General features: G+C 28.2%; 1 protein-coding gene across 2 annotated transcripts; it reads left to right on the plus strand.

The window, feature by feature from the left end:
* Positions 1 to 1,121: 1,121 nt before the first annotated feature.
* Drat (Death resistor Adh domain containing target) lies at positions 1,122 to 22,842 on the plus strand. 2 transcript variants are annotated; one of them, XM_072887459.1, is made up of 4 exons: positions 1,122 to 1,301; positions 17,412 to 17,952; positions 18,273 to 18,454; positions 18,811 to 22,842. In XM_072887459.1, the coding sequence occupies exons 2-4, from the start codon at positions 17,419 to 17,421 to the stop codon at positions 19,226 to 19,228; spliced, it is 1,134 nt and encodes a 377-aa protein (XP_072743560.1). In that variant the 5' UTR covers positions 1,122 to 1,301; positions 17,412 to 17,418; the 3' UTR covers positions 19,229 to 22,842. The 2 variants fall into 2 exon arrangements, with proteins under 2 accessions (XP_072743560.1, XP_072743559.1); XM_072887458.1 differs by lacking the exon at positions 1,122 to 1,301 and adding an exon at positions 15,717 to 16,025.
* Positions 22,843 to 23,199: the final 357 nt, after the last annotated feature.

Here is a 23,199-nt window from a genome sequence, read left to right on the forward strand (position 1 = left end):
TCTATCTTCGGTAACTTACTATTGTTTACTGTGTTTTACCGCAAGTCAAGTCATAATCTACTGCTGTTAAAAACATTTACTTTTACGTTATCAATAAGATATATCAATGATATGTACTGAAAATCTGCAAAGATTCGTAAATAACGATATAAAAAATTTAGATGTCTAATAAGTGGATTTTATACCTTTTAATAAGTTCTATAAATACTTATAATTAATTATTATTTATAATTTAATATTTATAATATTTATAATTTAATTTAAAAACAATAAAAAGTGACGTGTGCCAAAAAATATTCTATTAAATCTATTAGAATTTTTTGAATGAATTAAACAATTTAAAATGAACATTGATCAAACAATTATGATTTTGTATTTGTATATTTGTGATTATTAAAACAACACACATTTCTAATACTGCCAAAATGAAAAGTTTATTTTTTTATAATCTATTACTTTATTCTTATTTCATCATAAAATTCTTATTTCATCACTATCTCTAATTATACACATTGTATCTGTGACTTCTTTATTCAACGCATTGCTATTTTTTTATTTATATTTTTTCCAGTATTCTAAATTGTTTTTCATTACTAATGACGTTTCATCTTCTTTGATCAAATTAGAATCAACTTTTCTCAATTAAAGTATAATATCTTAAATTTTTTCACATTTAATTTTAGATATTTTTATATTATTAATTAACAAATTAAAATTCTCTAAGGTGAGCGTAACATTTTAATTTACATGATATCCCTAGATTAACTACACACGACCTGCAATCTAAAAGCTATTGATGCTCTATATTTATTAAAGAAAAATTGCTTACAAATTGGTCAAAGGATTCATGGATATAATATAAAATTTGATTGATGAAACAAACAGGGAACCGGATGATTACGTCATCTATATTTGTCATTAAAAATACAAGTTCTCGTATATTATGAGGAAAAAGAATCTGATGATAGTTAAAGGACGTAGACCTCACCTTGTACAAACGATCGATGGTACATCCCTTCCATAGAATATCCACGAACCAACATCAGCTTTGCAGACTTTTCGGAGTCGGCGCGATAGAGCGGTCCCCTTGAAGCGCCCTCGTCGGGTGGGCCGTCCTTCATCAAACCCATCAGAACCCCACAAAGTCTCTTCGCGTTCAGCAGCGAGCCCGCAGTTAACAATTTTCGCGAGGACGCGCGAACTCGCTTCGTCGAGTTTGTGGTGTATCACTTTTCGTCACTCGTCTTATTCCTTGTGGTCATCGCTTACCACCGGCATCTTTAACGCAATCGAAATTCAAGGTGAGATCTCGACCTTGATTCGTCTTGATTTTCTTCTTCTATTCGCAATTGTCCAAAAACGTTCGACTCTCGGAAGACCCTTGACATTTTGTGAAAAATCGATTCAATAAATGCTTGATATATAGCATGACGTATGTTTATGCTAAAAGAATTTTTGTGAATCTGCAGTATAAATGTTTTATATTAAAATGAATCTGTTTATATGTACAAGTTGTTCGACTGCGAAGAAACTGTTTAAAATTGAAAATATTTTATGATACCGGAAGATTCGTAGAAAATGTATGATTTTATACATCATAGAAGAATTGTCAAAGTATTTTTTTAAAAGAGATAGGAAAATTTTTAAACCTTTACAATCCAAACTATATTTAGATTAATGACTATATTATATAATTAACTATATAATTATACAATGATAATGACAAGTACTGATTATTTGCTAAAAGTAACAACTTATTAGTATTATTAATAATACTAATAATTACTTATCAAAAAGTAACAATAATGACATTGTAACGTTATGATAAAAATGGTTGCTTTAAATGTTCATAATATTTTTTGTTGACTTATCTTGGATTAAAAAACTGATTTAAAAAAAATTTAAGTATCCAGAAAACTTATCAAGCACTTTTTAACAAATTTTCCATTAACATACGGAATACTAATATGTTAAGCATTATTAATATTATTTTGACAATTTTTCCAGCTGTGATATTAATATTTAATAAGACTTATCATATGCACATACAAAAATTCTCTGCGATCGTGGAAGATCAAGAACAATTATTCTATTTTTATCTAGATCAGTATTATTAACAGACATTTCTTAACAACCTAATTGTCACATTTTATCATCTTCTTACTCAATATAAGCTACAATATAAGATCTTCAGGAAATAACGCTAATTAAAAAGATTTCTTTTATCAACGCAATATTAACGGAATATTAACAAAAATAAACGAACATTTTAATTGTTGCTATATCTAATCATGTTATTTTATTACGTTACTTAATAAAACAATAATGGATTACCATTACATGACAAAATATTGTTTGCATTTTGCGCACAACACCAGTGAATTGCGACTTGGAACACTTGGCTGTCACTTTGAAAACAGCTGACTTTCAGACTCATATGTGCGCAGTGCGTTACGCATCGGTTAACGGTCGATACATACATTAGCTATCTATTGACACGGAATGGAAATGCAGTGATTAAAGAAAATAGAATCACTATTTAATGATTCCTAGAAAATGTTTATCTTCGAAGCAACAGTTTCATTATTTTGAGCAATTCTCATGTGTATAAACAATGGCCGGATCCGTGACATGCGCATTCGATTCACTCGCTAAGTAAATCATTCGATGGAGACATATAATAATTTACTTATTTATATATATTTACATATATTCTCAAATTAATGACTCAAATTAATAATTCTTTAATATTTACATAATTAAATTTGCATGATATATCTATGTATATCAGAGGTATCTTGAGATAATATAGTATTAATATGCAATATATATAGTAAGTAAATATAGTTATGTATGTCTTAACAAATTGAGAGAAATGTTATTAAGTCTAATTTTTATTATCAATATAAATTTGATTTTAAAAATGCATATAAAATTATAGAAATATTGGAAAATATAGATAAAATAAAAAGATACAGGTTATTTCGATATTCTACACAAATCTGACATTATCTAGTAGATCTCACTATGGATGTTAACGGTTACACAATAAATTGCAAATCTTGCATTCAATACACATAATTGCTGTCAACGTTAAAACTATACATAAAATCAAATAGTGAACTAATATTTTTAACAAATAGAAACAATCTGACAAAATTTTATATAAAAAGACAGAATAAATAATTTCAGTTATACTTTCATGCAATATCTATATTATTATAATATATATTATAATACATATTATTAAATTTTAATCTTCAACTATTTTTATCTTGAGAATACACAGGAGAAAAAGGCAAATGAGACCCAGCGCGATAGGAAAGGAGCACAAAATTTTATTTAAAATTATATCAATAAATTATTGTAAATATTTATTTAATTTTAAATAAAAATTTTATGCTTTTTCTACTGCGTCGGCTTTTATTTGTCTTTTTCTTATGTATATTTTTGTTTGATCTAAAGAGCCCTTCTTTTACGATTTATTTATCTTGAGAGAGAAAGAGACAGATTTTCTCAAATGACTCACGAAGCATTTATTTACGCATGTGTATATTCGAAAGCATATATATTTATCAAAATTTAATGTTTTAATTAATTTTTAAAGCAATGTATTTAATTTTTATGTCCAATTCAAGCGTATTTAAAATATATATATATATATTTTATTTTCTTTTAAATATAATTCATGCCTTATTGAATTAAATTATTAAAAATATATAATTGACATTTATTTAATAAGATAGTACAAAGTGATATACATAATACGGATAAAGTACACGTGCGTAGGACCAACATAGAAACTCCAATTGAATATAACTGGTACAAGGTTCAAAAGCAATCATTCAACAAGCCTGAAATCGCTTATTATAGTCAAACTCGCTCTTTACGTCATCTAATTGTTCACTGTCTCTAACAGAACTGTTGTTTTAGAGTAAGAAATACATTCATTCGTAATTGCGTCATCAATCAATTGATTGATCTTTTAATCGATTATCAGTGGAAAAGATTAACAAACATCATGAAATAATTAATAATCATGATTTATCAAATTTTTATTAAACATTATGTACATACACACACACACACACACACACACACATGTACATATATATGTTCCTTTATTTGAAAAATAATTAGCGATAAATATCTTTTTTATCTTTAATATCACATGAAACGATTTATCAATTATATAAAAATGATTTAAGTATTTATTCAAATTAATTAAAATTACTACAGATAAAAATTACCATTTGATGATAAAGTTATGGGTGTTGAATGAAGATAATAATCTAATACTTTTATTAAAAAACCTTATATCATTTTAAAAAGATTATGTATATTCATTAAGCTTATCTTGGAACATATATTCTGGTTTCGAATTCAACAGTGTGGAAATAAATACATACACAAATTAATATATTTTGTAATTTTTATGTACACGTAATATTACGTAATATTCTTTAATACGCTTTTATTTTCCTATGCATATCACGTTTTTCAGAAACTACAATATTGAATAGCAAGCTATTCTTGTTATTGTTGTTATTGTCGGTTATTATTTTACCGAGCATATTATCTTATCAAATAAAGTCGCAAAATGCAACAGATAAGTGTAGGTATACATAAAGTGGTATTTAAAATTTTTAACGTTCTTGAAAACAGAATAAAATAATAGAATTTATTTTTTCATTACAATACTCTGTTATCAACAAAACAATTTTTCATTGTACGCATATAAATCATATTTTGTCAAAATTTTTTACTAAATATTCTTACTAAATATTTTTAAAACATTTTAATAATATGTTTAAAAATCAGTCACATAATGAAATATTTTTAAAATAATATTTAAATTTTTAATATAATACATTCATAATTAAAGCAATTATAAAAAAAATATATAGATAAATTTCGTAATAGAATATACGTTAAAATTTTCTTCCTCTCTTTATGAGTTATAAACAAAACTACATAAATATAACATTTTTTATATAAGGTATAAAAATTTGTGTATTTATATAATATATAAAACACGTGTATGTTTATGTATATAATTTTGTAAAATAAATAAATTTTTTTTATAATTTTTATAATTATATAAAAAATTAAATAAATAAAATTATTTATAAAATAATTAAATAAAAGATATTAAAATGATCAAAAAATATTAAAATTAAAAATAAAACAAATACAGAAAGAACATATATTTTTGTGGAGTAAGCTCGAACAAAACTTTCTCACGTTTCAATAGGTCATTAACCTCTGAGCATAGAGTCAGTAAAGGTGAAGTATTATGAATTCTTACAATAAAGCTGTTTCTCTGATGTTTTAAAATTAAGCTTTGTTATATGGTACCGCTATAGAGACGTCGATATCAGTTATTTAATAGACAAACGATAAGATTAATAATTTATGTGATATATATCCCAGATGGTGTAACGGTTGGAAATAAAAATGATAATCCACAAATGCACAATATCTGCTGTTTACAGGTAGATTATTTACGAGAGAATATTAAAGATTGATTTAAACGATTGATAGAAGAAATCATGAAAGAGACATTGATAGATTTTGAGTAATTGATAATTGATTATCATAGGTATCTAAAATGGATTATTTGATTTGTGTATAACGAGGAACAATGTCATTTTTATCTGTAACGCACGTAACATGTGACAAAAATCACACTCAGTAATATAATTTTATCATTGTTCGTCTTATATACAATAATGCTATAAACAGCTATAAATACCTATGAATGTATGGTTTGTTCTAGTGACACATCAATGACAGAAACAGTTCGTCAAGCTATTATGAATGCAACGCTTTGTTTTGATGTCTCGGAATAATTCAGCGGTAAAATTATCTCTACGAATTTATGTTCTAAGTGAATAGATAATATTACAGTTTGTTATTTGCAATCTCTCTCTCTCTCTCTCTCTCTCTCTCTCTCTCTCTCTCTCACTCTCTCTTCAATATAATTTTCACTACATTATTTTTGGTTTTTGCAGAACTATACGAAAGCTGAATGTAAACAATACAAATAGAGAATTTAGATAAAACTTTTTGAGAGTATGTCAATTAAAAAAAATTTTTATTCTTTCATTAAAGTATTCGCGTCCAAACTTTCTTTAAAAAAAAGTAAAAAAATAGATTTAATTAAAAATTAAATTATTTTAATCATAAAATAGCACAAATAAATGATATCGATCCTTTTAATGATTAATTCGGAATTCTCCAAAACTATTTAAACTTTTTACTAATGCAAACGCTGTTCTTATTTGAAACGCGTGTACAGTCACACGATTTTATCATCGCTCATTTCTATTTATCTTATAAATTAAAGGCCCATGACTTTATAGCCTTATATACATGCTTTGAATTCAGCGAAATCGTCAAACTTTTATGTTAGACACTGTTAACATTAATACATTCTGTCACACAGAAATTATACAAACGAATAGTGTACCAAGTAAATAGTCAGCGCAAACAGTAATACAATTGCGTATTATTTAACAAGCTCTTTTATTATGAAAAAGAAAAACAGACATCTCTGGACTTTGTTAAAGGCGTGTCGTCAGGTGTTGACGTCGTGATCATAGCCTTGACAAAAGTCACCGTATACGTAGAATTGCGAAACGATGCACGGAACAACAACGTGAGGAACGAGTGCTTCCTTTAAAAAATGCCTCACTAATGCGGCATTATCAAGTGTCAATGTCCCTGCAATGTAACCGCAATTAATATATCGTCTATGTAAATAGAGCGAAACATACACTTGAGATATACTTAATTATTTCAAACGCGGATTTAATCTAAGTGTCACTGTTCTAATTTGGAAACATTTTCTTTTAACATATACATATGTAGAACATAAAGTTAATATGTAATATTAAAATATTAGTATTAGAAAAGACAAGACTTATCAACAACTCTTTTATTGGCAAGCCTCTCTTCTCTATTTATTAAATTGTTTAAAATTCATAAACACTGTTGAATGACTCAAAGTGTGACTCAAAACTTATACTATTATAATAATGCTGACTTCAGACAGTTATATATGTATAGTTTGCATATGTTTGCATTTTTTAAAAGAGGAAGGAGCATGTGAAAATATGTCAGAAATTTTATCAAGTTTTACACGTGCAAAATATTTTTCGAACGGAAAGATATTGGGAAGGGGAGGGTTGTAAACACCCTGAAACATCACGGGCATTATACTCGAGCGGCGAGAGCTTGGTGTGTTCCGAATGGATCGGCTCAGCTGAACACGCGGATGTCTGCTGATGTGCACGTGATTCTAGCGTGCTACGGTTCCGCGGCATCGACCGACTTCCCCCTCTTTGTACACCGACACAACTGTGTCGACGTATACATCTACTGGTGTGCCCAACACCTGCGACGGTGCGCGAAACGTATCGTCTGTAAATTTTAATCCTTAGATACACTATTCGGGATGAGACAAAAATCTATATATGACATTTTGAAAATAGATAGAATAAATATTAATCTGATAAATAAATACAGAATAAAGTCTGCTTTTGACGAGTTATATTATTTGCTACAAAATTTAAGACAAAATCTTTTGATCAATTTAAATTTTATTATCCTAATGTATGTGTGTAATATGATTTATGATTTATATTTTGCATATATATATATATTTTATGTTTAAATGTTTTCTACATTAAATTATATAAAATTGTAAATAGAATGTGGTCGTAAATATTTTATCACGAATTATAGATTATCTAAAATAGGCCTTATATAATGATTTCGATAAGCATGAAATCCTTTTTCGAACTACTCTAGCCTAGTTAAAATTTACACAGGACTTAATTACGTACACAACTTGTTTTTTTGTTCACATTATCTAAAATTGACTATCTATTAATCATAATAGCACTATTTTATGATTATTTTTTTTTTCATATTTTATTCCTATTAAAAAATTAAAATTAATTAAATAATATAATATTTTTTTTCTTTTATTCAATTTTCATATTTATCACGGAATTTTAAGAATTAACTCAATTCTAAAATTGGATCCCTACGACTGCGGATAGCGATCGCTTTGGAATATCTGTGACGTATAAGCAGCGCGTGTAAAAAGGGGTCGGTGTGTCCTCGAGAGAGACGACTCGTGCATATGTAAGATTACGGAGTCAGCGTATGAAATTGTACTCGTGCTTCAACTTGCATCATTGTATTATATATGATAAACAGGAGTACAGTAAGAATTTGTTTTAACTTAATGTTATCAGGAATCTCTCTTTAATCAAACTTTGTAATACATGTTACAGAGTTTGCTATACATCACTATAATATTATTTATTTTATCTTAACTATATGTAATGTCTGGGTTTTTTTTTTTTTTTTTTTTTTTTTTGCTTTATTAAAATCCGTGTGTGTATGATAAATAAAATAAATATATATAAATAATCATCAATTAGACCACTTTAATCATTATTCCGAGGAGAATATAGTTATATATGAGGAAGCAATAAATAATAATAAACCGCTCAAATATTGAACGCGAAAGTTTTAAGAAAAAGAAATCTCAGTCGTACGTCACGAGCGTTTTCTCCTCTCGAGCATTCACTATAAGGCAGCGTGCTGCACAATCAGCTGACTCTAACAGTGTACCACGAATGAACGAACAAAGGCTAGGCATCGTTACGGTGATTCAATCTGCTCCTTCAAGATGAAATGTTGTGGAAAAAGCAAGAATGTATACGATCCGAATTTTTACAAAAAATTTTTAATAACTATCTTTGAAAATATTTGGTATACAAGAAAAGTACAATAAAAAATATAACATATATAACATCGCATACATTTTAAAATATACTATCATTACAAGATATTTCTCGTCTTTTTTTATATGTACATTTTTATTATTATCATTATAATAATCGTTTGTAACAAAGTATAGAATTTTCAGGCAAATTTTTAATAAGTATAATAAATTAGAATTTATCTATGTAGCATACGCAAACTTTGATTATATTTTATTATTATAATAAAACTCACATTCTTTTATCTTAATTAAATTATATTTTTCAGTTTTTATGTGCATCCGACGATAAATTGAGATACATTCTTGATTTTTACATATCTACCTAACGAAATACCGCGATCTATTTTTGAAAAGCACCAATACGAATCGAATGTACACTTCAGATATGCGCATGCTCCTTATAGGAAACAGTTTCTTTGTATTCAACGTCATCGCTGCACATATTGCGTGAATCTCTTTGTTTACTGCACCTGTCACTGCAATGTCAATTTCTTTGTATTTCCTTATGAATGTAATGTAAAGAACCGATTAAATTGATAACAGGAAAATTTTCATATAATTTTAGAAATATATTAGCTATCATTCTACACTTGGTTTACATCTAAATATGTATATTATTTGTGGCCAATGAAGAGCTTTAAATTATAAGCAATTAGAAATTGAAGATTCTTATTAAAATTTTAAATTGTTCAAAAAGTGAAAAGAAATAATTAGGTTTGAGAATGTATAATAAAACTTTTTTAATTTAATATGAAGTTCACTTGGTTATAGAATATTTTTCAAGATTGGTTATACAGATATTTAAGTTTAATATTAAATAATGTTAAGAAAATAGATCATTTAATTAAATTTTTTAGACAAAACTATTTTTTTTTTAATCTATATATGAAAATAAAAAATTTATGCATGAAAACGTGAAAGTGTGCAAGATGATACTAAAATCTTTTTACATTATTATTTGGAAATCCATTTTGAATTTTATTAATTTAAATCACATATGCTTGACACTTTTTTTTGTTCTTAATCCAAACTTTATGAATATTTTCTCTGCAATGTTATCATTCTTTAATTATATTGTTTTCAATTTATACAAATAAATTAATTAATTTTCGCATTGAATACAAAGTCCACCCCGACTTTATAAACAAATTCTTATCAAAAGGTTAATTCTTTATCAAAAGGTTTACTTTATCATATATATTTTTCATTAAAGTAGGTCAAGTGATATAAGAGTCTTCGAAAGCTATATCTATCTATTCATCGTTAATAGAGGTAACTCCAGAGGTGATGAAGAAGCGCAATGTAATGCTTACATGATGTCGTAAAAGATCAATTTTGAAGATTTAAAATCCCCGAACAAATAAGTAAGCAGAAAAATAGTTATTAATCGCGCTTGGAAATTCTCAATGCGGTAATCATTAAATTACCGTAATTATTAATTCTAACATTTTTAACAAAAAAGCTAACTTGTTAGATTTTTGTAATATTTGTCACTATTAAGTGTTGTTTTGAGTAATAGTTGTTATTGTTATGCGATATTCAAAGAAACATATGAGATTTGCATATTCTTTCAAAACAACTCCTTCAAATTATTAATGATAAACACTATCATACAACATTAAAAGTTAAAAAAAATAATTACACATTTAATATGTAAAGTGTCTCAAGATACTTGAGTATGTGTATTACGTAATTAAGTTTATTTCATTTGAATTAAAATTTATCTTTTCTTGGCAAAAATATCGAAATAAAATAGAATTTAAAACTTACAATTAATGCAAAATAAATGCTTAGCAAATTAAGCTGTAAGATTAATAATAAATTACAAAATCATATTCTTTAATTTAGTGAAAATTGATTTATTTTTGATAGGATTTTAATTAAGGCGTAATTACTAATATTTAGCATCGAATAATTGTGAAAAAGAATCACTAATACACTATTCATTAAATATGAATATCTATAAATATTGGCACAACTTATTAATATCGGAAAATGAGTGCATAAACTATATTCGTTTAATAGACATAATTAATCCATAGATCACTTTTATAAACATGATTAATTAGAATAAAATAAATAAATTATTAACACCATCGATCACAATTATATCGTTAATGTTTGTCTGCGTTTATTATTATCACGGATGAAGAAATTTTAAACGTATCGTTGAATTATTGTACATAAGAAAAAGATTTTAGATTAATTATTTTAAAAATTTCTAAAAATTTTAATTGTGTGTATTTCCCACAATTTAAAGTATTTCGAGTTTGGAAATGTCCAGATGATGAATATTCCTGGACTTTTATTGAAATCATGATAGAGCAATTTTGTTTTGTAATAGATTATTTCATGTCAACCTGGGAATATCTGATGACGTGAGCTTAGGAAAGTCAACAGAGTAATTATCCTCAGAAAACAAAGTCCAAGTCTGTCTTATGAGTATAATGCATATATCTTCAAGCATCATCACTTGTTTACTGATAGCTCTCTTATGATTACAGAATACATAAACAGCTTCACAAATTTTTAACTTGTAAACACTGATAATTAATGTTGAATAGTTTTAACTGAAATAGATTTGAGTTTAAACAAAAATTTTTTGAAAATTTTTATATAAGTAACTCATACACGCATACATTAACTTGATTATCGCAATGTTGTGCATCGAGTAATCCTTATATCATTTAGAAATTGATTACAGAAATAGATAAAAAGTATTTTCTAACCGAACTATCATAATATCTATCATAATCTAAATTTGTTTGAAGTTTACTTTGATATATTAAGCCTAGGTTTATTACACAAAGCTACTGAGATTTTTTTAATGTAATGCAATTAATGACAAATTGCATATGTTTTTCAACTGCATGATAAATTTAATCGCCTTTTATCTAGATAAAAAATTGGGTTTTTTAAAAGAAATAATATATATACATAAACAATATTATAAGCTACATATATTGCGATTAATTTTATTATATATATTATAAGTAATTGAAAAAGTCTTATTTTTTATTCGATGAAAAAAATAAATAAAAATTAAAATAAAGAATCAAAGTTATCCTTTACCAAACGGTTGAAAATTTTGCATTGCTTAGCAAATTACGTATTGAATTTGTAATGACTCCAGGAAAGATTGGTTGGATTTTACCATAATACATATATATATGCATATACAGTTTATATCAGATTGTAAATAGGATTCAAGCATAAGAAAGATTAGAGAAGAGAGAAAGCTTTTTTTATTCCTCTTTAGTGATATTAATTCTACAGTACAAAGCGTAATCGTGGTTAAGTACCTTCGCCCAGTATACACATCTGTTATATAAAACATTTTAAATTATTCGCATTTATAATATAAAAGAGCGTGTAGGTTAAAATTTTTTATTGATGCATATACTGCGTTCACGTTGAAAAAAGTTTTTTTGTTTTTCTCTAATATTTCCCGTATATAATTTAAATATATTATTTTAATTAGTTAATGAATACTTTGATTTTTTAAACTTTTAATGCAAATGAAAATATTTAAAAGCTAAAAAGAGATAAATAACAAACTTCAAATACATTAATATATATTACTTTAAATATATTTTTCTTATATTATGTTCATAACTCTAGTTCAAAATTAAAAATTAAAAACTAAAAAGAATTTTTTAGTGCGGTCTAATTAATATTGAAAATGAGAGTATTAAAATAATTTTTACGAGATATACATATACATACATGCACATATATATTTTTTTTTCTCGGTAGTAAATGTTGTATAAAAAATATTTTTGCCAGACATTTAACTGATTAAAATTAAAGATAAGATGTTTTATAATCATTATTTTCGGCGTTCGAGAGATAAGTATCACAATGTATTGTTGTTTTTTATTAATTTTTTAAAAAAGAAACTCAATCTGTTTTGATTTTTCAAATATATTTATGTGCGACCATAATAAGATTTTTTTACCATACTATTGATTAATGCTATGAAATGACGATCATAAGCTTATGTTTATATTACGAACTTTAACACATGATAACATAAACAGTGTACAGTCACACCTTCATTAGAACTGATAAATATGTGTGTTGTCTGTTTAATTTCTATTGAGGTCAAGCTATGATCACAAACAGTGATTCGATCATTGCACAATACTTATATAACGAACAACACCATATATCTTTTATTTTGCGGACGCGATTAACATTGCTCGAATATCTCAAATCACGTAGTAGCGTTACGGTTGTTAATTATGGAAGCCTTCAACTCTTAAAATCGAGATCTAAATTAATGCATTTTTAAAAATATTTTATAGTTTTTCTTAACATTGATCTGGACGAGGACATACTACATAAGCGTGCACACGTATACACATATACACACATACATATATATATTAAGTGGATTTTTATATCGTGATTAACTTATTTAAAAAAAAGAAAAAAACATTATCTTATATGTATTATCAATCGTACACTTGATTATTATCATATAATAACTTTTATCAGAAATATTTTTTTATTTCTTAAGAATTTTTTTTTTCTTTAGACCCACTTGTTTATTTATTGAAAATTATGTGTGTGTATTTAAATTTTTTTATGCGAAATATTATTTATTTACATATTTCTTGTAAATTTGTATAATTATCATATCTTATATATAATTATATTTATTATTGTAACATAAATTCAGTAATTTTTACTTTTTTAAAAAGTAACAATTAAAAATAAAGACATTGTCTTATGTCCAATATACCCCTGAATCAGAGCTTCACTTCGGCATCTCCTTTGTAGATAAGAAAAGCAAACTGGTGATTATGTACTTATTGTTAGCAATAATATTGTATCTAACAGATAGAACTGCATGCTACGGCATCTTTTTTGAGTACTGTCTTGTTCAATCTCTGACTGCACACTCAATCATGCCCACGGCATTACTTGATTTATATAAACAATAATGTTATAGATATAAATTGAATTCATTTTTTAAATTAAAGTATTTAAAGTTATTAAAGTTATTTCAGGTAATTGTTTTAGAATTACAAATATTCCATATCTAACCATATAATCGCGATATAATCATGAAATTATTTTTAGTATGCGTCCAACCGTGCACTTCCGGAATTTCAAACAAATCGTCTATCATTATGTACAAAACAATGAAATGTCATGTAATCAGTCTAAATTTGAATGAGTAAATTTGTAAGAACTAAGTCAGCATCCATATAAAATAGCAGTCAATGTGTTGAAAATAACATTGTATTTCCCGCAAGAGATTCAAATATCCAATAAAGATAAAACTTGGCAATGCAGTTAGTATTTTCTTGATAATAGGGTAAATAAATGTTATCTGCTGCACTGTGCACAGATTTAAAAAATCATAGATAAACCATGAATCAACAAATGGATTATTATGTCCAGATAGGAGCTGTATAAATAGCTTATCTAATTAAAACTTTACTAAAACAGCAAGAAAACTATTTCGTTTATTTTGTGCATAGAAAAAGAGCTTTCATGTTTTCACTCAATTTGTTCCAATTAATTTCTCGATTTAATTTAAATATTTTAGTTTTTGCAATTAAAAATAAAAACTAGAACAACACAAGCTTTTCACAATTCATTTCTCATAAAATGAAATTACTTAAAATGTACAAAATTTAAAATAAAAAATATTATATATTATATTGATAATTATTAATCTGTTTACTTTAGACATGACAACTACGAAAGTATGATATTCCTATAATAAATATAACTCCTTTTTTACATATTCTCATTAAACTAATATTGTTACCTTGTTTAGATTTTCAGATTAGTTTCTCGTTCCTAATTGATATCGTTGAATAAGCGTTCTAAATAAAAAGGTCCTTAACAAAAATACGAGAGCAGCTTTTTGTTGAAAAAATCTTTTATCATTATATTTGTATTATTACATATTTTAATTAAGATTACTATTATAATTAATTAACTTGACAATTTTATTATCATTGCTGTTTATTTCTATATGAGACCCGTAATTAGCTTTCATATTTTCTTATCGCAGTTAAAGAATGATAGCAATATATCATGATTAATTTGAACTAATTGATACTATTACAAGCAGAGCACTTAAAATATTTAATGACATATATTTGTAAACACACAGCTGATACTCTCATTTCATCTTGATGTCATTAAAAATGATAAAGTGTCTAATGCATTATTAGAGCAAGTGTTTCTTATACTTAAAAAAATATTTCATCGCGTGCAAATATGTGCATGCTTATCGAAGAATTCCGCAATTATATGCCAAACAGTCATACTGCATAAATAACATCTTCAAACAGCTGACGACAATGAAAAAACAGAGAATTTACTAATAAAACGTTAATATTTCAAATTATATAAATCACGATATAAATATTTAATGAAATCTGTCAAACAAAATTATTCAACTATTGACTATCAAGCTTTAAAATTATTTTTAAAAAAAATCTAAGATTTATTTCATAGAAAATTATACAACAAAAAGTGCATACAGAATAAAACACATAAATCTATAAATTATAGTACAGAGAATATTTCCTAAGGATTATCTCACTAGATATTTTTGGACGCGCATCATGGCTAAATATTTATGTGATTATTAGTTAAATTATTAAAAATTATAGTATAAATTTAATATTATTTATAATAGAGTGTATATGTAATGGTATAGATCTAGCACTTCGTATAAAAGCTTATCTCGTCATTTATCACAACATTGCCGGGATAAATGCGTCGCACGCGACCCCCAGCAACGCAGCCGTGCTTCAAAGATGAGAAAAACAGACGTTATTCGTGCACGTGGTCTGCGAGTGCTTCGCGTGTCTTCCACTGTTCTTTGCGTTCACTTTCCCTACCACCTTGCCATCGACTTGCGGTATAAAAACGAACGCGCGCTGACACGACGAGTTAGTGTGTCTTCTCGCTCGGTACAGAGTAAACGAATGTTTTATTCGTGATTTCGATTTGTCCTATTCTCCATTATATTGCAAGTTCTTGAGAGATTATAAAATTTAAAGTTATATTTTAATCACAAATTAATAAGAGCAATTTAAACGCGATCGTGTGAATCGACGTAGTGCTAAGATTTTTTGGGTGAATAAAACTGCAGTGACTCTGTAAAGAATATATTTAATTAAAAGCTTGTTATGCCGGTGGAGTTGGAATCGATGGCACCTATCGCTCACAAAACTATATCTCATAATGGGTAGGCAATTATTTTGATTTTTGGATATTTTTTTAAAATTATTTTTTGTATAAGAGAGCAGTAAATCATGTCAATTATTTACGAATAATAGTGCTTACCGTTATACATCTAAAGTTTAGCAAATTGAATTATTTATGTAATTACAAAATAAGAAATCCACATTAAAAGATTTTTGTTTTATTTATGAAACTTTTTACGAAATTTTTATTGTAACGAGATATGGTAAACAGTAACGAAATAGTTTTAGTAAACTGTGACAAGAGAGAGTAAACTATTCGTGAATTATAAAACCATTTACAAATTAAAAATTTTTAAATTATCTTAATTATATATATATTTAGCCATTTCAATATTTATTATAATTCAATATTTTTATTAAATATGGTGTTTTATATACGTATAGCTAAAGACATTTATTATAATATATTAGCATCAAGAGTTTTTATATATTATCTATTTTGCGACCTTGATAAATTCACAAAGTTGATTTACATCAGCTTTTAATGAAAAATGCAGTTGTATATTACGTTTTCTACTTCTTACACAACATTTATGTGTATTCGATGGTTTCAAATGTCTGACTAAAAGAGATTGAAACAGCTGATCCGCACGTCTGACAGGTTTTCTCGTGCCCCCAGGCACATTAATACTAACAACATACTTCCGTTAATTTTAGCATCAGCATCAAACCATTTTCTATGTAATGATTCTAGAAAAGAGAAAATACATCACTTATAATTAATGAAATAATAATCATTTATAACAAATTTATCTTGTTATTAGAAAAATTATAAATAATCTTATAAATAAACTTTATAAAGATTATTGATCTATTGATTATTATTTTTGCAATTATACTAGTGCCAAATAAATTTACATTATAGTATAAATATTATATTTTATAATATTATAATAAATATTATAAAATGTTACCTTTCATCTATTAAAAAAATTTGAATTGGATATTATATAAGTTGAGATGTCATTAAAAAATGGAATCAACAAAATATTCTAGCAATCCAATATTGCAAAATGATTGAATTTTAACCACAACAGTTTTTTGGTATTATAAAAATTATTTTTATATTAAGAACAATAAATATATATTAAGAATTTAAAGATTTATGAAAAATATTTCGATTTTTTTTTGTTTTTTAAATGAAATATATAAGAGACTTATTTTTTTTCACATCAAGTATATATGTACTATGAATCTAAAATATAATATATTTAGTATATAGAATTATACGTCCATGATATGTGTATATAATATCAACTAACAAATAATACAAAGTAATTATAAGAAAGTTATAATTATTTAATAGAAAGTCATTAATAGTTCTCTATCAGATCTCTTATATATATTTTGCAAATTTTATGTTACAGAGAGAAGATGAATAAGCTGTGCCGTCAACTCTCGATCGAGAGCCCGAGCGTAACCGGACGGGAATGCGTCTTCAGCTTCGATGTACCCGTACCGGATGTACCTGCGCACGGTGCTCGCATCCGGGTGATGTGCGCCGGTGCATGTTATCATCCTCGACGGTCGTCAAGTCTGACCAGCTTGACTTCGGTCTCGAGTGGCAGCAGCCTAGCCGCCGATGTGTCAATGGAGAGCGATTACCCGGTGTCCCTGCCGCATCATGGGGTACGCGATGCCGCCTTATTCCCCGGCTATGAGGTGGCTGGCGTGATTGAGTCATTCGGCACGGACGTGTCCGAGGATTGTGAACTCGCTGAGGGCGATCGCGTCATCCTCTATCCTTACGACGGAATTCCCAACGGCTACGTTGAATACTTGGTGGTGCACGATCTCAAATACCTGATCAAAATCCCGGATAATATGTCGCTCAGTGTGGCAGCTATGCTGCCGGCTGGTGCGCTCCTTGCTATGAACACTGTCTTCGCTGCGCACGAACACGTGCAGGTACGATTAAAATTAGATAATTCTATTTATTATACTTCATTATCACCCTTATTAAGTGTGAGTATAAAAAGATTAACTACGCCATAAAGTTAAATAAAGCGAATGCTTTAAGAACAGTGACTTTCTCTCTTAAAGTTCATTTAAAGAATGCTTTTGATCTGATTATAAGTCTTAATTTACGCTAATTGTAAGTCTGTTATTAATTAATTAAATTTAATTAAATTTAAATTGAAACAAATTCTTTCTAAATTATATCTAATTTTATATATATACGATAGAAAAAAGAAACAAAAACTCAAGTATATAATAAAATATTACAGGCATTATTGAAAGAGAGAGGTGAGAAGAGTGTGTGCAAGATTCTAGTAGTTGGTACGGGTGGTCTTGCTTTGTGGGCTCTTAGAATTGCATCGTATTTCTTCAGCAACATGAGAGATAGAGTCACCACCACGATAGCCACCCTTAAGGATGACGGTCTCCTTATAGCTCAAGAATTCCAACGGTAAGTTTTATTTAATCGATTCAATTATATTCGCGTGCAATATAGAGATGAAATAAAAATATTAGTCAGTTAATTAATTAGCCAACATAATCTTGAAAAATCAAATCGGAAGAAAAAGTATATAGGCAAGTTTCTTATTATAAAAATTAATTTTTAAATTCTTAAAATTAATTCTAATAATTAATTCTTCCTACATATTTAAGACCAATTTAAAAGAATTTATTATTTAAATGAAAAATACACGATTTCAAATTTAATGTTCTTGTCAAGAATGACTCGGTGCAACTACGTGTTTTAAACTTCGTATTCGTTAGCTTATCCGATTTATCTAACAGTTGTCGACATATCAATTACAGGGTGAACGTAGTACAGTGGAATGAAGATCTGTACGAAAAACAGCTGATCGAGCGTACGATGGATGCTTGCGGTGGCCAGGTCGACGTGGTAATCGACTTTGGCACAACCTCGCGCAATCTTCATCGCAGCATGCAGTGCCTCAGCAAAGGTGGCGTAGTGTTCGTAATCAAGGAGGTCGCCGATCGACTGTTACCCAAGTTCAGCCGACGAGCCGAAGAGCGGCAACAGTCCATCAAAGCAGTGGAACTGGGCACGCTAGAACAATTGCACGAGCTCGTGCAACTGGTCGCCTCTGGTGAGATTGAACCGCCACCCCACACCGTCTATCCCGCCGAAGAAGCCCTCGATGTCGTACAAAAGCTTTGCCACTCGGAAATCCAAGGTCGCGCAATTCTTCGCTTTTATCCTGCGGATTAGAAGACTTTCCGCTAAAAAATTTTCCGCAAATCGCGCGGATTTGGAGACAGATTCTACGACGACTGAAGAGTCAAGATGTCGGCCCTGAATGATGAGAATTGTATGTACGGTTAGTATGATCGATGTCTGTGCGTTTAAAGCTCATGAGTAGTTGGACTATCGTGAAGACGTACATATATTATTCGTATCGACGGCCGGAATTTAGTCGTTGACTATGCATATACTATGCGAGACGATAGTTCACAAATGTAAGAATAGGAGGTGATTGAGTAAAATTCGACGATGCGTTAACTTACAGAGATTTAATCTACTATAGATCTCATAGATATCATGCGAGAGAGTTTACATCTTATTACGCATAATGAAAGAGTTGAAAAATGATCTCCCGGTTTATATATATGGCTCATCAAACATTAATCATTAGCTCGATAGATTTATCATCTTACATTAGTAATGACATCACAAACGCAAATTATATTTGAAGTCAAGTCGAGTATTTCGTGTCGCTCTTTTTAAAGTGGCTATTTTAAAAGAAAAATCTCATCGTATAATGTGTGAACCAAAGAGTCTTTCTCACCGGAGAGATTTATCGATGAAATGAAACGGAAAACAGCTTTTACTTATCATTTGAAGGATTGACGTCTTTTTTAGGTAACGAGTAATTAGCCTTCAAAGATAATCATGCGTGAGTCAAACTGAGACATAACTGAGATAACAATTCAGATAATATAAGAAAACATGTATGAAGTCATCGCGACGACAACAAAAAGAATCACATTATCACTAAAGAGGTGATGCTTTCTATTAATGAGTGTTTGTTGAAGATTTGTCTAACGTTTCTTAGCACAAAACAAAATCAAGGATAACGACTTATGCACACGTCGAATACCTTGATAAAGAGAGGGCAGATAAAATATTCTATCTTAACAGATATTTAAACGAAAATTATTCAAATACATAAAGATAAAGATAAAGCAATACAATTGTTGCTCGACGCACGTTTTTTCAGTGCGTATGAAGCTTTGACGCAATCATGTAGGGATTGAATAATACACGTGATAAGCTAAACTTCAACTTCCGTCGATGTATACTGATATTTCTATGAATTTCTTTATTAAGTACTGGCAATTACAAAGAATCATATTATATTATAGCTAATATGAGTACTTAAAGTCGTCGGTGCCTAGAAATAGAATAGCAATAGAAGCCCAGATAGAAATACATGATGATCACGTTCCATCACAGTGTGATCGTCATACTAGTAACTTCAACTTAATATCTTTTTGAAGATCATTACATGATTAACATAACATGAGCACAAAATGTACACAAATGTGTATGATTTATACAATAATTATACATGATATGATGATGATGACGTATCACGTTTCATCACAATGTTATCACATGAGATATATTTCTGCGTTTTGAGCAACATGTACACACGCATCTGTATGCATTTTTGAGATCATATTAATCAATATATGTATGCATGCTGAGCACAATATGATATCATTTTTCTATCTGGGAGGGTTAGAGAATTAAGAGACGACTTCAAGTAATCGTATTGATTATAGTACTATAATATTTACATTAAATTATTAATGGCTAAAGCCGCTGATATATTTATAAAAATGTCAACAGCATGAAAAAAATTGAAACGAATATTTTTGCTTAAAATAGAACGAATGTTGGAAAGATTTTTCTACATAAAATATTTTTCATTGGTATCACTGCTGCGTTTGCGAATGTTAAAAAATGTATTTCTCGCCGCGTATATGGGATATATAATTTCAAATGAGATTTGGATAATTTTAAATCCTTGTTTACATTAAATGTACCATATCATTAAACAGTCTTGTTGAACTCCATATACGAACATGATAAGAAAACCAGTTTGTGTATGTTAATATATAAATTCGATGTAAACAAGGAATCTTAAGATCAGATAACAATTCACCGAATGATTTATGCGATGAGACCAGTGATTTTTATTCTTGGATACGAACCATTTATCATAAGCGGTATATTCTTTACGGTATTAACCGGCATTTGTCATTATTTTTTTCAATTATTGTACATCACGACACACATCTTACAGTTATTTGAAATTTATAGAGTAACTACTATACAATTATAAAGTACTTTATAATTGTATAGTAAAAAAATGTTTTTCGATTGTGAAATAACGCATCGACGAACACACCGCTAATACAGTAAGGAAATATACTGCAGGACCCAAACAAGTCCGATATTTATGAGCATAGTTCAATGCATACTGCAGTGATATCGCAAGATCAAACATGTGTATATTTAGTGTCAATTCAGAAATAATAATTGGAGATGCCTGTGTAAGCTTAGAATAAGTTTTCTGTTAAGATAAAGATAGAGTAAAATTTGCTCTACAATAAAATGATATGTCACTATAATGAGATAAATCTTAAATAACAAATTCAGTAAATAAACGTGTCTACAAAGCTATGAACGTAAATGATAAGAAGTTGCGAAATTGTTTCCTCGTAAGATGTGAGTATAACGAAAACGAAATAATCGTTTCGTAAATAGATCTAGGCTCTATTCCAATTCTGGATTAGACATTATTAAGACATCATTAAACTTCTTTATAATATACTTATTAATGAATAAGCACACTTTTTCAGGCATTTCCGCGTTAAAAATTGAGATTACATATATGCAACGTAAGTCAGTGAATCGATATCGGCGATATATTTAATTATGCGCAAGCTTTTTAATATGCTTTTTAAGCCAAAGACAACTGAATAAGCAGGCTAAAAAATTCTAATATATTCTAACGTATTATCTTCGGCCATACCTGATTTTCCTAGTTAATCCCTCTTCCAAGGCTTTTCTAGATCCGCGTTAGATGATTATTATTATGTCACGTATGATTTACTTAAACTGTGCGAACATTTACGTAAAACATGTTATTTCATTAAGATTGTACTCGATGCATAATAATAAGATTTAATTGTATTTAAATTGTAGTTGCGCTAGAGAGTTATATACAAAAATGTACTTGCGCTAATTGCGTCTCGAGAACAAAGGAAATGTGCGATGTTAAATGACGAGTGATTCTACTTCTAATCCAGGTCTTACTCTCACGCCTGCTGACGGCCGTGTTTCACAAAAGTGAAATACGAAATCTCGAAGATGAGCTTTAGCATTAAAGCGACACAATAAGACCATAATAAAAGTTGATATGTAATTCAACATTTGACTCACGTGAGATGGGTCAAATTGAGCGTGTATATTCGCGTCCGAAATATCTCGTAAATCGTCGTTGATCGTTAGCTCAGTATCCACTTTTCGTTTAGCATAAGTCAGGTAACAATAAGTCCATTCGCGTTAGCTTACAACGTGAGCGCGAATAATGATTGCAATGCAGTTGCAAGCCGCTGTATCTTCGAAAGACTGTTTTGTTTATTTTGAACGGTATACCAGTATAGTCTCTTCTTTTATATCGTATGTTAGGCGAGAGCTGAATGTCGTAGTAGACGCATCGTGTCACATAATTCTACCTACTGTTGATTGTAAATGCATTATATTACGATGATAATATAGCCAATATAATTCTCTTTTCTCTTTTATAATAACATGTGTTTTATTTTTCTTAACAAATATATATTAATCTGAATATTTTAGGCCTCTCCTATAAACGACTCAAACTGTCGCTTACAGATTTGATAAATAACAATGTGAATAAAAGATAAAAATAGTAATTAAGAAGAATATAATCATGTGAGATGTTCATTGCGATATAAATTGCTTAGCTTATTTTAGAACAATTTCAAAGAAAACAGTATTAAATAGTTTATTGTTCATGAATAAATTCCATGAATAATAAATATTAATTGCTTTGCATAAATTATGTAGTTTACTAATTGGTATTAATGATCCCAAGACTAGAATAGAAACAGTAGTTAATCTTAATTAAAATTTAACTTAATTAA

The sequence above is a fragment of the Anoplolepis gracilipes genome, chromosome 3, assembly GCF_047496725.1.
Source record: "Anoplolepis gracilipes chromosome 3, ASM4749672v1, whole genome shotgun sequence".
In the NCBI taxonomy this organism is placed as follows: domain Eukaryota; kingdom Metazoa; phylum Arthropoda; class Insecta; order Hymenoptera; family Formicidae; genus Anoplolepis; species Anoplolepis gracilipes.